Source organism: Arvicola amphibius, chromosome 3 (assembly GCF_903992535.2).
Source record: "Arvicola amphibius chromosome 3, mArvAmp1.2, whole genome shotgun sequence".
NCBI classification, from domain to species: domain Eukaryota; kingdom Metazoa; phylum Chordata; class Mammalia; order Rodentia; family Cricetidae; genus Arvicola; species Arvicola amphibius.
Window position 1 is genome coordinate 50,436,159 of NC_052049.1, and position 14,163 is coordinate 50,450,321.

The 14,163-nt window shown below is 49.2% G+C and overlaps 1 protein-coding gene across 2 annotated transcripts; it reads right to left on the reverse strand.

The window, feature by feature from the left end:
* Positions 1 to 3,284: 3,284 nt before the first annotated feature.
* Enc1 (ectodermal-neural cortex 1) lies at positions 3,285 to 13,296 on the reverse strand. Of its 2 annotated transcripts, XM_038324388.1 has the most exons (4): positions 12,884 to 13,296; positions 12,123 to 12,271; positions 7,764 to 9,577; positions 3,285 to 3,433 (listed from the first exon to the last, which is right to left on the reverse strand). In XM_038324388.1, the coding sequence occupies exon 3, from the start codon at positions 9,562 to 9,564 to the stop codon at positions 7,795 to 7,797; it is 1,770 nt and encodes a 589-aa protein (XP_038180316.1). In that variant the 5' UTR covers positions 9,565 to 9,577; positions 12,123 to 12,271; positions 12,884 to 13,296; the 3' UTR covers positions 3,285 to 3,433; positions 7,764 to 7,794. The 2 variants fall into 2 exon arrangements, with proteins under 2 accessions (XP_038180316.1, XP_038180315.1); XM_038324387.1 differs by lacking the exon at positions 12,123 to 12,271.
* Positions 13,297 to 14,163: the final 867 nt, after the last annotated feature.

Sequence of the window (14,163 nt, forward strand, 5' to 3'; positions counted from 1 at the left end):
GTGTTAGCCACTGGGTTTCCAAGGGTCATACATACTGTGCCTCTGGAATCTGAAGGCTTAGACGTTTGTTCCCCAAAGCTTGGCTGTATCCCAGCCTCACCCAGCATGGAACCAACTGAGCCTTCTGTCGACTCAAGGCCTCTGTTGGCACCTTGGTCAAAATCCAGCAGTCTTAACGGCATTGTCTCTGCTCGTTCGAGTCCCAGAGTCCCAATTAGGTAGCGTTTAGTTTCTGGCCAGGGAAGACTGTGCCCAACATTGCTCTGCACACGGGGACAATCAGGGGCCCAGCCCAAGCGATAAAGGAGCAGTGTGTCATGAAGCCACTGTCAAGTGAGGGCAGGAGGCTTCATCTGGCTCCACACAAAACCAGCTGTCAACTCAGAAACAGCCAAGTGGGCCTGTGCATCCCACAAGGCTTTCTCTACCCCCTTATGGAGGATGAACACACTCTTCAAGCAGTCTCTAAATCAGCGTCAGTGCATAGGGAGAATCAGGCCCCACCCCTTCCTGTAAGAGTGCTCTTACAAAGTAGAACCCACCAAGAAACAAAGTCTAGATTCTAATATGAAGGCTGCACAATCCACTTATGATGAAAGATTGTACGCATAATCCTAGCACTCAGGGGAAGACAGGAGGTGTGGGATTCAAGGTCAGCCTTGTCTACATTGGAGAGTTTACAAGCCGGCTAGGGTTAGGGTGAGAGAAACAGAGGAGAGGGAGAGGGAGAGGGAGAGGGAGAGGGAGGGAGGGAGGGATGATTCTCATGTGCAAAACTACTCTCATAAACACAGGTGCTGAATGGTGAACGAAACATTCAGAAAACACTGGGCATGACCTTCATTTTGATTAAATGAGAAAGCACATCTCCAATGTTTAAAATTATACTGCTGTCAAAGAAAAACTCACACACAGAATGAAGAGAAAATCTCTAATAATTTATTGACCTTCAGTTTCACATCGTGAAAAAAAAATAACAGTTTTACAAAACCTCAAAAAAATGTAGTAGTAGCAAACAAAAACATACAAACACGAACATTTTCTAACTTCTACAGAGTGGTACGTGAACCACATATTCAATAGCCAAAAGAAGGATATTATGCAGCTCTAATCACTCTTATTCAGACAGGTGTCAAGCCTGAGAAAAGGGGCTCCACCATTATACCAGAAGTGGAAGGCTGCCCTTTGTTATCCGTTTCTACGGCAACCAGCTCACAAACTAAGAAGAACCTCCCTTGTCTTGCGCCAGGGTTTTTGTGTGTACTGCGCTGTGAATTGTATTTGCTTCAAAGTGGGGGACGTTTCACAGGGTGAGAACGGTCAAGTAGCAAGCCCAAATGCCTACATCAATTAAAAGAGCGGGAGTCTAGAGAGTTTCCCCTGCCAGTGGGGGCCCACCCTTGCGGTGTAGCTCCCTCTGGCTCACACAGTAATTAAAAGAAGACTCAAGGACAGGCCACAACTTTGAAACAGCTGCAAAAAATCCCCCCTGCTCTCAGAAGCAGCAGTGACACACAGATCTTGAGACAGATTTGCATCGTAAGCTAGGGAGCTGGGACAGCTAGCTACAGGACGGACACTGACCATGCCACCAGGGTACAAGCAGACACTCACACCGCTGGGGACCAGGAACTGATGCCGGAACGGTCTGCGGAGCTCTCATTCCAGCGGCTCATTTGTTTTATTTTGGTCCTATTACAGTCCACTTACTCAGGGCACAGACAGACGTGCGCAATTAGCCTAAAGTACTACTGTGGAGAGAAATGTTATGGAATTATCTGTCATTAGACAAGGCAAACACTCACAATGTAAAGGCGGTTATCTGTCTTAAATCCTATTTTTTTAAATACAGCACTGTGAGGAATAGGGATCAAAACAGGCAGAGTTAGTTGCAAGTTCTGCTCTTCCCCAGACACCTGGAGAAGGGCCCAGGGCAGTCTAGCACTAATACCTACCACTGCACATTTAGTAAACAAGCATTCGGAGGAGCACAGAATGTATTCACAAGCGATCCCAACAGAAGCAAGCGGAAGACCTCTCCACAGGCCACCCTTTACACTCCTTGGTACTGTGTGACCAAATGTCACTTCTATGTACCTAAGTATCCAAGGATGAACACCAAAGTGTACATTGTATCAAACTGGACATAGGCGAAGCAACGTGGTCAGTGAGTTTTTTATATCAGATACATTTTAGTTTGTCCCCCATTGGTGTTGTTATTCACCTAGAGTAAATAAATAGATAAATAAATAAACAAACTTTGGGCAATGTCTTCACCTGTGCCCTATATACAGAACTGGTCTGCAGACTATCCCCAGGGTTTCAGGGTAGCACACAAATGGGGGGAATACTATAAAGTAATTTGGTCCTTTCCAAGTGTCAGCAGCCAAGACCAAAGTTGGGTAAATCAGACAGGAGGAAGGAGGACAGACCAATATTCTGCTCTTGTGAGACCTGCCATCAGTGCCACCGTGAAACCTCAGTAAAGGGTGGTCTAGTTACGGTGACTTTGTGGTTTCTCTGTCTCTGGGATGTAATTTGAGTTTCCATCTCTGAATCTGTCTCTGTCCCGACATTTCAAAAATGCACCCCTCCCCCACCCACCCTCTACTTATCCTCCAAATTATAGCCCCAAAGTTTTTTTTTCTTTTTTCTTTTTGTGCAGCAAAGCACATCAACAACCACAAAATGTGCAAAACATACGACCATCCACACACGCCCATCCACGTGAAGACAACGGAAGCTCTGTTCCAGCATGCAGGCCACAAACAATAAATAGCTAAATCTAGAACACATTTCTTAACAGCCAAGAGAAGGGTTAAAGTCACCTATAAATAGCGAAGAGCATCTACCAAACGGCTACCAACAATGTCCCCATTGTTCAGAGGCGTTCCTGGGGGGACGGTAACCCCTTTTGAGATGAGTGGAAAGTCCTGGGGTTCCCATTCTTCAGTCAGCCAGGCCGGCTTCCCTCCTGACCTATGCTTGGCTTTGCGTCTCCAGCAGCAGCTGGCATGGAGGCTTCAAGCCCGGTCCTCAGAGGAAGCTGACAACCATTTCAAATCTTGCACATAAATGGTGGAGCCATGGAAATCAAACGCTGAATGAGCTACAGCAAGGGAAAAGCCCAGCTTTTCTCTCCCTTTGAGGGGCTGATTAACGCTGACATTAATCCACAATTACCAGACAAGGACTAGATCACAAGCTCTGTCATTCATATTTAAACCATGTGCTACTTGCATTGAAAAAAAAAAACCCACCCCCCTCCCCCACCCCTTCCTTCATGTCCACTTAAAAGAGCGTTCACAAGGTGCAGCCGATGATATTCGAGGAGTCTCGTAGCAACTTCTCCTGTTTTTCTTTCTCTTCATTAAAACTTGGGCTTCTCCAAAGCAGAAACCTCCGTATCGTCTCACCATGCGTCCAGAGTGAGCTACAACAGGAGGAAAAGAAAAAAAACAAAACACAAAGGTATGAACGATTTGTGATACGTCATGGTTTAAGACATTTGCTCATTAGCACACAATTCAGACTCAGGGCTAAGCTGAGCAATAGCATGCCTGAAGGTGGGAATTACAAGTCCAATAGAAAACGTGCATGCTTGGCAGGTTGGTAACCATGACGATGGACAGCCCACAAAACAATGGTGTCAAAGGCTGGAGAGATGGCCGGAAAACTGATTGGTCTTCCAGAGGACCTGGGTTTAATTCCCAGCACCCACATGGCAGCTCCAGTTCTAGGGGGTCTGACACCCTCACTCGCAGGCACATGCAGGCAAAACACCAATGTACATAAGACTAAAAATAAATTAATAATTAAAAAAGCATTAAAAAACAATGGTGTCTTTCTTAAACGTGAGTATGTTCAAAGTCAAGCCTACACATGACCGTCTGGAAAGGGAGCCTACTGTGATACAGTCTCTGGGCCATGGATGGAGGAAGATGAGCCCCTAAGCCCACTGATCATAAAAAATCCAAGTTATTAGACTTTGCAGAGCTCGAAGGCAGCCAGTTAAAAATGCATCCCCACCACTCATGGGGGCTCCAGCTACAAGCACGGACAAAGTGAGTTTTGGCAAGACCACTTATTAATGGCAAATTCTTCTCTTTGGCTTGTGTGTCTTCAGAAATGTGAGTCAGCTCCTAGTTGTTTCTTTTGGCTGTGGTCTAACAGTGATTCAAGCCTTCAAGACATTCCTTAGTCCTCGGTGTCATCCCTGAGCCCCGCCTCCCTGCAACCTGTATGTCCACATTAGGCCAAAAGAATGTACTTGTAATATGCAACATCAAGACATACTTGCAGAGAAATTAAGAGGGGGCAAATTCGCAAAGCAAATGGAATTCCACATCCTGTCAGGCAGGGACCGTAAGACACGGCAAAAATTACAAGAAAATAATTTTTTTTTGTCTGGGCAGCAGGGGGGACAGTTAAAATCTCCTTGGTGGATAGGTTTTCTGATTGGAAGGTTTCTCCTAACACTGGATGGATTCATCTCGCACCAGCTTTGGAAATCAGAGGACTCAGGCTGGAGGCCTGTGCGGACACCCACAGGAGCGGGTCTGACTCTCATCCCACCCACGTGTGTGTGTGTAACTCCATCTTGTGTACAGTAAACTTCAGAAATTTAAGCCATTATTCTCTCCATTGGAAACTGAAAGCACAGCTTTGATCGGGGGTTCATGTCACCCTTTAAGAGCAGTGAGCTGTCTGTCAAGTTCAGGTTTTATGTGCTTGGCTCTCCTGCCCAGGGTACCAAGGGTGGAGGCTGCTGTTTCACGTGTAACACAGAGAGCACTCTGTTCGCTCTGTTTCCCGGGGACCGGAAGCAAGCGATTAGTTCAAATACTTTAACGCATTCACTCTGGGCTGGAAAAGGGAACCCGAACTGAACAGAAATGACAAACAGCTGATAATCAAAGGAACGGAATGTCCCCAGGACATACCGCCTGAACTCCAGCCAGATCAGAGCAAGGTCTTACTAGAGGAAAAGTCTGTAATATTGGCTGGTGTTGGGGCTAGACCAGGCTGTTTTCAACACCCATCTTTCTGAATTACGGTGTTTTCTCGACACTGTGGTTAAAATCACTCATTTAACAAAAAAAGTAGGCATAAGGCCAGACGGATCTAACGTAGGGACACTGTGCCTCCTCTGCTTGTCTTGCCTGCAATGCCTGGCTTCCCGTTTTCCCAGCGGCCATTTCTCACATACTGCCACCATCCCTGGCAATTTTTCCAGGTCTACTGCACATACCGTCAGTTCTGGACTAACTCTTAATTTTGAGTCTGTTAATTAGCGCTTTTTGCCTAGGAGGTTCTTCAGACCTGCCTAAGGGTTGAGTCATACAACCGTATCGCAAACGAAATAACCACTTGCAGAACGTTTGTTTATTCTGGATTACGGAGATGCCAGCAAGGCTGCAAAAACCAGTTTGGTGTGGGCTGCTGTGGGTATAGATGGCTCCTCACAGGAGGTTTCTGCTCCTCTGCAGGAATCTCAGGCCCAGGGAACACGGCCTTGCTGGCTGGGACGGGCTGGAGGAGACAGCCAAAGGTTGAAAGCATGATAAGATGTGAAAGAGACCGCTGTCAGTGCTTATCAGTGAGCTATTAGAGGTGGGGAAAGAAGCCAGGCCCTGGTGGCCTTCAATCCCAGCACTCCAGAGGCAGAGGCAGGCGGATCTCTGAGTTTGAGGCCAGCCTGGTCTACAGAGCGAGTTCCAGGACAGCCAGGGGCTATATACCCTGTCCCGAAAACCGAAAGGTGGGGAAAGGAAGGCAAATAAGACGAAGCCCCCTCCGCTGATCTTACAACCACTCTGAGGTTCCCGCTTTTCCCTTCAAAAGCCCCTTTAAAGGTGTGTGCCACCCCAAGAAAAACAGAGCCAAAAGTTCTCTGGTAATGACTTTGTACGCGGTTCCTCCACGGTGGCATTATTTTCTACCCTTACATTTAGTAGTGAGCCCAGGAATCACCCAAACAAAGTGACAAGTCCCTAGTGCCCTCTGTTAAGCCAGTTTCGGTTTGGTTCGTTTTTGTTGTTGTTGTTGTTATTTTTGTCAACTTGACAAAATCTAAAGTCATTTGAGAGGCGGGACATCAATTAATGCCACCCACAGGCATGCCTTTGGATAGCTTCTGGATTAATGAACGAAGTCTCTGAAGGTGGTACTACCTCTTAGGTGGTCCTGGATATGAAAGCAGGCTAAGCAAGCTAAGGGAGCAAGCCAGTAAAAACTCCTCCATGGCCTCTGCTTCAAGCCCTGCCTTTGGGTTTACTGCCTTGCGTTCTAGCCTTGACTTCCTTCGGTGATGGGCTGTGACCGGATAATATGTAAAGATGAAACAAGCCCTCTCGCTCCTCCCCACTTTGCTTTTGGTCATGGTGTTTCTAACAGCAATAGAACCAACTAAGACACACACACACAAGCTGAGGCAGTTCCTGGGTTGGTCCTGAGGATGCCTCACAGGAACCAAGCAGCCACAGTGAAACCGAACCGTGTAGGCTGACTCATTATTGGAGCCGAGTGTAACAAACAGGCTCTATGTACACAAGACAACCACTGCACGCTCACATATATGTCAAAGGCTGCGACTTTTGTTGGTCCCCGCAATAGGGTCAGGTGGAATGAATGACTCTGAGAGGATGCAGGTGGGGAAGCTTAGGGAGCTGACTATCTACAGAAAACTCCACCTTCCGTGAAAACAACATAGACAGTCCTCCAAAGTTAAGAGTGCTCTTGAGAGATAGGTGTGTTGGGGAGGGGGCATTTTAAATAAGTGAATACACAATTTTGGAGTTGATAAAATAGGAAACACTTGAAGCAATATTTTTTAAATTCTATTAAGTACAGAAAGGTCTGAAGCAATGAAACTAGAACAGCAACCCAGTATCTCGGGGATGATACCAAGATGAAGTTCAAGTTGATCATAGCATCTTGACTGTATATATACTCAAAGGTTTGTTCTCTGGAGTCAGACTACCCCAGGGGATTTCTTGACTAGCCTGACTACCTGCTGAGGTCTATGACATTGGGCAGTTTATTAGTTAAGATTCCATAGGCATCAGGTTTGTTCACCTGCCTAGGGAGGTTAGTAATAGCATCCAGGGGTTGTTCTGAGCATCAAAAGGATGCCCGAGTGAAGCACAGCGTCCTGTTCTAGGAACACAATGCGTTATTTCACAGCCACTAACTGGAATTAGTAATGGACGTCTGGGATTCCCAACCTGGCCAGATTCTACTGAGAAAACTTTAAAGTAATGATGTGGTGCTGGAGAGATGGGATCAGCCATTAAGGGCACTGGTTGCTCTTCCAGACGACCTGGGTTCGATTCCCAGCACTCACACGACAGCTCACAACTGTCTGTAGTTCCAGTTCCAGGGGACACCCTCACACAGACATGCAGGCAGGCAAAACACTAACACATTTAAAATAAAAATAAGTAAATCATTTAAAGCACCGAGGCTTGGATTCCACATGGACCAAACCAAACAATGTCTCTAGAATGGGTAGCTTCTGAAAATCTCTTTGGGAGATTCTGAGGCTCGGTGATGGCTAAGAGCCGCTGGTTTCTGTCGACAGGGAGTCGCAGTGATGGCCAACATGGGCAGATATTACTGTAGGAACGCAAAACCTTTTGCATTTAGTTCCTATGCCACTTAGCATAGGAAAACAGCAGCACCTCTCATTTCCCATGCTCTGAATTCAGGCTACCCTGCTGAAACGCCTGCTTCCGTCTCCAGCTGCGCTGCTGCTTTCTTACCTCATGCGTGCTTCCTCTAGGACGCTCTGCGTTAAGAAGGCAGATGTTTCCAGGTGCTGACGAACGCGGTGGGGATCAGGGAGTACGGGACAGTGGTTATGCTGTTCCACACATCTAAAGTCGGATCGTAACAGTCCAAAGTCTTACAGCGCTGGATGCCGAAGTAGCCTCCCACCACATAAAGCTTGTTCCCGGAGGCCACGGCGTGGCAGCTCATGCGCTTGGCTGTCACATCGCCCACCTTGGTCCACTGGTAAGTCTCACTATTGAATTTGTAAGCAGAGCAGGCAGAGAACTCTGTATCGCCGCCCATAATAAAGATCTGGTTCCCCAGCACAGCTGCCGCTGTGTAACGCCAGGGCTGGGGACAGGTGGCCGGTACCGTCCACCTGTTCTCACACTGATCGTAACACTGAACTTTGGGAAGCTTGTCATGACTTACGCTGGTACCTCCGAAAGCAAACAGCTTGAGTTTGGCGCTCACTACAGCAGCATTGCTGACGCCTTCTCGGAGGGGGGCAACCATGGTCCATTTGTTGGTGGTGGGGTCGTAATGTTCTACTTGCTTTAGAGAGACTGAGGGGGAGGCTGGGAGGCAGCCAGTGGCAGCCGTGTGCCCACCGACCACATACAGGCAGTGCTTCAGTTCAGCAGACCCATGACCGAACCTGGCCACCAGCATGGGGGCAGCCTTGGACCATTCCTCGTGCAGGGTATCGTAAACCCAGACATCTTTTGAGACTCCATTTTCGGATCCCCGTCCCCCGGTAATGTACACTTTGCAGCCAATTGCGCACGCACTGAACTCTTTCCTCGGGCTGGGGATGTCGGCCTTGGGAATGATTTCTTTAGCCTTCTGGTCTACCAAGTACAGTTTGTCACACATGAAAGTCTGTCCTCCTAGGAGGAAGAGGGCGTGGCCGGTTTTCCGAGGGCGGGCGCAGAGGCTGGTCACCACGCCATCGTTCTGCAAGATTTTCAGTTTGCACCGGATGGCCTCTTCCACAATCTCCTTACTCTTCCTCTGCTTGGTGATGAGTTCCTCCATGGCCACGTTCTCCATGAGATAGATGGCAGGAAGGAGGGCCAGCCTCACGGTCTGCAACAGTTCAGGGAGGTAGCAGTAGCGCTTCTTCAGGTCGTAGCTAATCCAGTTCATGGCGGACTCATACACAAGCCTCTCGTCCTCCGTCTCCAGCTCTTCACTGGACAGGAGCTGCACAACCATGTCCTGAGGCAGCTGGAGGAAATCTTCGTTCTTCCGGATGGTCTGGAAATTGCTGAGACACATCCTCCAGGAGAGTTCATACAGCTTGGTGCACTGGTGGGCGTCGGACAGCAGCAGCATACCCAGGCAGTTGGTGGGATGCAGGTTCTTTTCCAAAAATTCTGCACATGCATCTCGGATGTCCTGGAACTCCAGCATGTCACCGGCTTCCAGAAGCGACTCGGCATTTTCTTCATTGATGATGACCCGGGAGGAGTAGGCATAGTCAAGAAGCAGCTCTAAGACTTCTGGGTGGATGGAATTGTCGAAGTTGACTTCGCTGTCCTGGCTCTCTTTCAGGCCACCACTGAACATGGCTTCAAAGTAGCGGCTGCACGCAGCCAGCACTGCCCGGTGGCAGGGGAAGGTCCTGTTCCCCGCATGGAGAAGGACGTCTGTGAAGAGGCGCTGCTGTCGCAGAAGGTTCAAGTGAGTGAGGACACTGTCTGCATAGGAAGACTTATGAAACAGGTAGATATTGATGGAGCCGCTGCTGGCCCTGGACTTGCGGTTCTCATGCACGCTGACTGACATTTTGCTTCAACTCCTGAAAGAAAACAAAACAAAACCATGGAACGGGAAGCTCTTGAGGTTCCCAGCAGTAGCACAAAAGCAACAATCACTTAGACAAAGAAAACAAGAGCATTGTTAGTCTTGCTACCTACTGCTCCGAGGAGGGGGATGACCACTCTAGAACAAAGCCCAAGAGAACTGCCTGGGAGAAAAACCATTCCTTGTGGTCCTGTTGAGCCCTTTGAACCATACACGGTTGTTGGTGAGGTAGGGGGCATGGCTTAAAAGCAGGTTTATCTTGGAAAACCTGACTGCCAGAATGGAAGTCAGAAGAAGCCGAGGGAAGCCCGTCTCATTCTCTTGGTTCCCAGCGCCAGGCCAGCTGATTCACTACAGGCCACTTAAAATGCCAAGCTTCCCGCTCTCATAATGCCAAGAACGTCAGGAGGGCACCGGCTTTAATGCCCTATGCAGCATAAAGCCATGTGTAAAACAAACACTTACTAATTAGAAATTCTATTAAGAATTCCTTTGGTAAGATCTAAACTCATATATATATATATAAAACTCATATATATATCCAACTCTTGAAGTGGTCAGACCTTTATGCAAAGGTTAAATAGACAGCTAACTAGACAGCTCTAAATGCACCAGAATGTAAATATTTCCATACATTGATCAGCAGACCTCAGTGAAAGCACAGGAGAGATTCTGGCCACAATTACCACCCATCTTTCTGAACCTGGACAGATTCCAGAATGACACTTTGGCACATAAAAGGAAGAATATTCTGAGTAGGCAGCTCATGCTGTTTTTCTGTTCTTCCTGCTCTATACCAATCCTTGGAAAGCCGAAAGCCCTCACAAGAACAAAGGATGCATCCACCCCCTTTGACTAAACACTCCATCACCAGGGCAGTTAGGTACCTGCAAATGCTGCACCTGCATACTGGGAACTCAAACTGCAAACAACGCTTTATGTAAATTCAAAAGCACACAGGGGTGGACTGTGTGTGTGACATTCATGCGCTTATGCGTGTTATTTTAACCATTGTTCATGTAAGGCCAACCACAGCGCTTTACTAAGTATCAAAATTAGCATCAGTGGAATCGAATGCTATCTTTTTAGATAAAGAAAACTAGATAGCAATAATTTAGAAAATGTCCACATCCATCTGCTTTTGACAGTACCACTCTACTGCTTTAAAGAGAGTATAAAGCCTTAAGGACCTGCCCCCTGGGGATTCCAGGGGAGGTTGTTTATGTCAGGAGGGGATGGTATATGCAGTTGACTACAGTATCTTTTCTGTTGCAAACAGCCAGAATTTAACAGCACAGCTGAAACAGATTGTTTTCCCTCTGGTCATCCAGATATTTATTTTTTTTTTAATTTATACTCCGGGAATTATTAATAAATGTAAATGACTTGCCAGATTCACAAGCTAGAACTGCAATTTCCCCCACCAGCTGGGAAAGCTGGCACAGAAAAATAACAAAGGTAGGTGTCTGACATGCCTTTGACCCTTGGGGCCCATATCTTTAGGTGATGTAACTTGTTTTCCTCTGGTTGGGGAATGTTACTTCTCAGGATGGGTAAACAAAGCCAAAAAGAACCAACTTAGCTTCAGAGTTACAAAGCTCCAGTGTTACAAAGTTTAGGCAAAGCACCCAGAAATTTCCAGTGGATGGGAAGGTGGTAAAGAAAGACTAATTGCCCCCCACCTCAAGCTAAGGCTCTATCTTCCTGTCCATCTTGAGTCACTGTAAAAAGTTCTCAAGAATGGCCAACGGAGGGTCCTCCTCTAAGAATCCACGCACTTGAAACCCGCATGCTTTACCACTGTGGATGCTATTTAAATGAAAGCGTTCTGGCTTGAGTTATTTTAAGGAAGATTTTAAGCCCAAACCTCTAAAAGATTGCCTAGTCTCAGGAAGCCGCCTCCTCTCTGGCTAAGAGCCAAGAAAGGAATATAAGCAACTAAGTGCATGCCGGCTGGGCTGGAATCCCACTGGGCCACAGCACATGTCCATTAACAGGAGATTCAGGGTGGCATAAAACAACATCCACAACCAGGTATATACTTAAGAAAACAGTTTGTCCAGGAGACCTGAGGATACAAGATGCGTAAGACTCTGCAAGACGCTGCATCCCGTGTTTACCTGCTGTATTTTCAAGGTCTCCCCAGAAAGCAAGGAGGAATTGTGCACCCTGTCATCTTGGATCCCAGCCCACTGGAAAGCACTGTCACAATCTCACATCTTGTAACCATATATGATTAAAACAAAAGGTGGTCTTGAAGGCGTAAGGGAAGGAACTTGCTTTCTGGTTCAGAATTATGCGAACAGCAAAATATCCACAGAAGTCATTTATACAGTTACTAAACACACCTTCAACATAAAATTAATCATTCATTCTTCCCAACATTTTTAAGCCCCCAGAGACATAAACTTGCACGCTAAGGAAATGGCTAAGAAAATGCACACATATACTTAACTCGCGTCTACAAAGAAAGCAGAGAAAGACTGCTATTACTGTGAACATCAAAAGGGCTCCTAGTTCAGTAACTTCGGTTCACTTACTGCGGCTTCCACGCAGGCTGGCTGTCTGCCTCCAACACTTTGAGCACCTCCGTCTCTCTCCGAGCTTTAAGCCTGATCTCAATCCCACGAGAAAAGTACCCAGGCAGATGTTCTCAAGGACTCATATTATTGACAACAATGGAACGACACTATAAAGACATTTACAAAAATAGCCCTTCGCCACATAGCCCCCTACAACATTTGCAACGCTTTTTAACACGCTGGACAAGTCACTGAGGGCGACACCAAATTACACGTCCAAGTTCACCGTTTCATCTCCACCCCGCCCACCAATTCCTAGCCTTTGAAATTAATAATGTCATTCTAAAAGGCAAAAGCTTGCAAGAGAAGAAACTAGTTTTTCAGGAACCAGTTTTCATTCATTTGGCTGCAACCAAATGCCCTCATGAGGAGGTCTGCACGTGGGCCACACCGTCCCCGGAGCCGACCACAGTGCACCACAGGGAACCGATCTCACGCGCTGGGCTGTCTGGAGGCTGCAGGGAGCCGGCATATTATCCCCAACTTGGCTCCTCGCAGCCCCTGAGACTTGCCCGGGCGTTACACCGCGGAGGGGAGGCACGTCGCTCCCCCAGCGCGATTCTGCTCTGGCGACAGTTCTGCCCCAAGAGCAGTTCCTGGGCTTAAGTCGCAGGCAGGGTGGCCGGCGCCGGCTCGTTGTTCGCAAGCACACCCCGCGGCCGGCCCGCCCCTGAAATCCGGGCGCCCGCAACAGGTCTGGGGCTGGAGGGGAAACTTACAGCTGTAGGCGACTGGCCTCCGCACACAACCGGCTGTGGATCTTGCCTCGGTCACCCGCAGGGAGCCAACGGAGGGCGTCTCGGTCCCAGGAAAAGGTGGCGATCACCAGGGAGAAAGGAGTGCAGGGAGGAGAGGCGATAGCGCCGGGGGTAGTGGCTCCGGGGTTGGCTCTGGTAGGCAGTTCGCCTCGGCCTCCGGATCTGCAGCTGCGGACCTGGCGCCCCGGCCGGGCCAAGCGTCTGCCGGCGCTCGCCTAGCCAGGGGAGAGTGAGCCTTGCGGCGGCCGCGCGGCGGTGTAAGGCGGGCTGAGCGCTGGGGGAGGGAGGGAACGAAGCTGCGGCGTGAGTGCGGACGGCCGCCTGGCGTCTGCTCTGGGTCTCTGCAGCGCCTCCGTCGTGCAGCTAGTGTGGAGGCTGCGGGAGCCGACTGCGCCGGGCCACCGCGCACCGGACTATAAATTGCGCACCCGCCCGGGAGGGGGCGCGTATGCAAAGAGATTTGTCAGGGGGAGGAGGGAGGAAGCGCGTCCACCGAGCCTGCGGGAGCGGGTCGTGCTGGGCAAAGAGCTGTAGGGGGAGTTAACCGGAGAGGAAGCGGGAGGAGGGGGCGGGGAGTGCTCGGAGACAAAGCGGACGCCTTGGCTCGGCTCCGGGCAGCTGCAGCCCCCGGGGACTGCGAAGAAAATAAGTTTGAGGGGCTCCGATGGTTTTTTTTTTTTTTTTGCCTCTTTGGGTCAACCTAATTCAAAGCTAGCTCGGGATTTAGGGAGCGCCCCCGCAGGGGAAAGCAACCCTGGACTGTGGGTTCAGTGGTGCCGGGGTTCATGGGATGCTCAGTTTAGTGGCCCAGGGCCAAGCTGGGGTTCCGCAGCACCGGCGCATATAGCCACTCACTGGGCTGGACATCCCAGCGGCAGGCAGAACCTACTACCCACGGGGCCAAGGGTAGAAGCCCAAGTCTGGACCCTGGGGACACTGCAGGTTGCGCAAGTGGGACGTGGGGTTACTTGCTGGCAGGGGGCCAGACAGCTCCAGGCACTTGCCGGGTGTCGTACCTCCCCACCCCAAGCTGGTGAGGGACGCGCGGCTGGACTCTGCCCCACGCGGTGCTGGAGCTGCTGCAACCCCTGCTCGATGCTGCGGGCCCACGTGTTTCGCAACCAATCGCCGGGGCCGCTAGATTCAAAGAAGCAGCCACGCCGCCGCCTTCCTTTGGGGAGAAGTCACCTTCGAGACTTAGCTTTTCCTGTTTTTTGTAGATTGGTGGTGTTTGGAGTTGA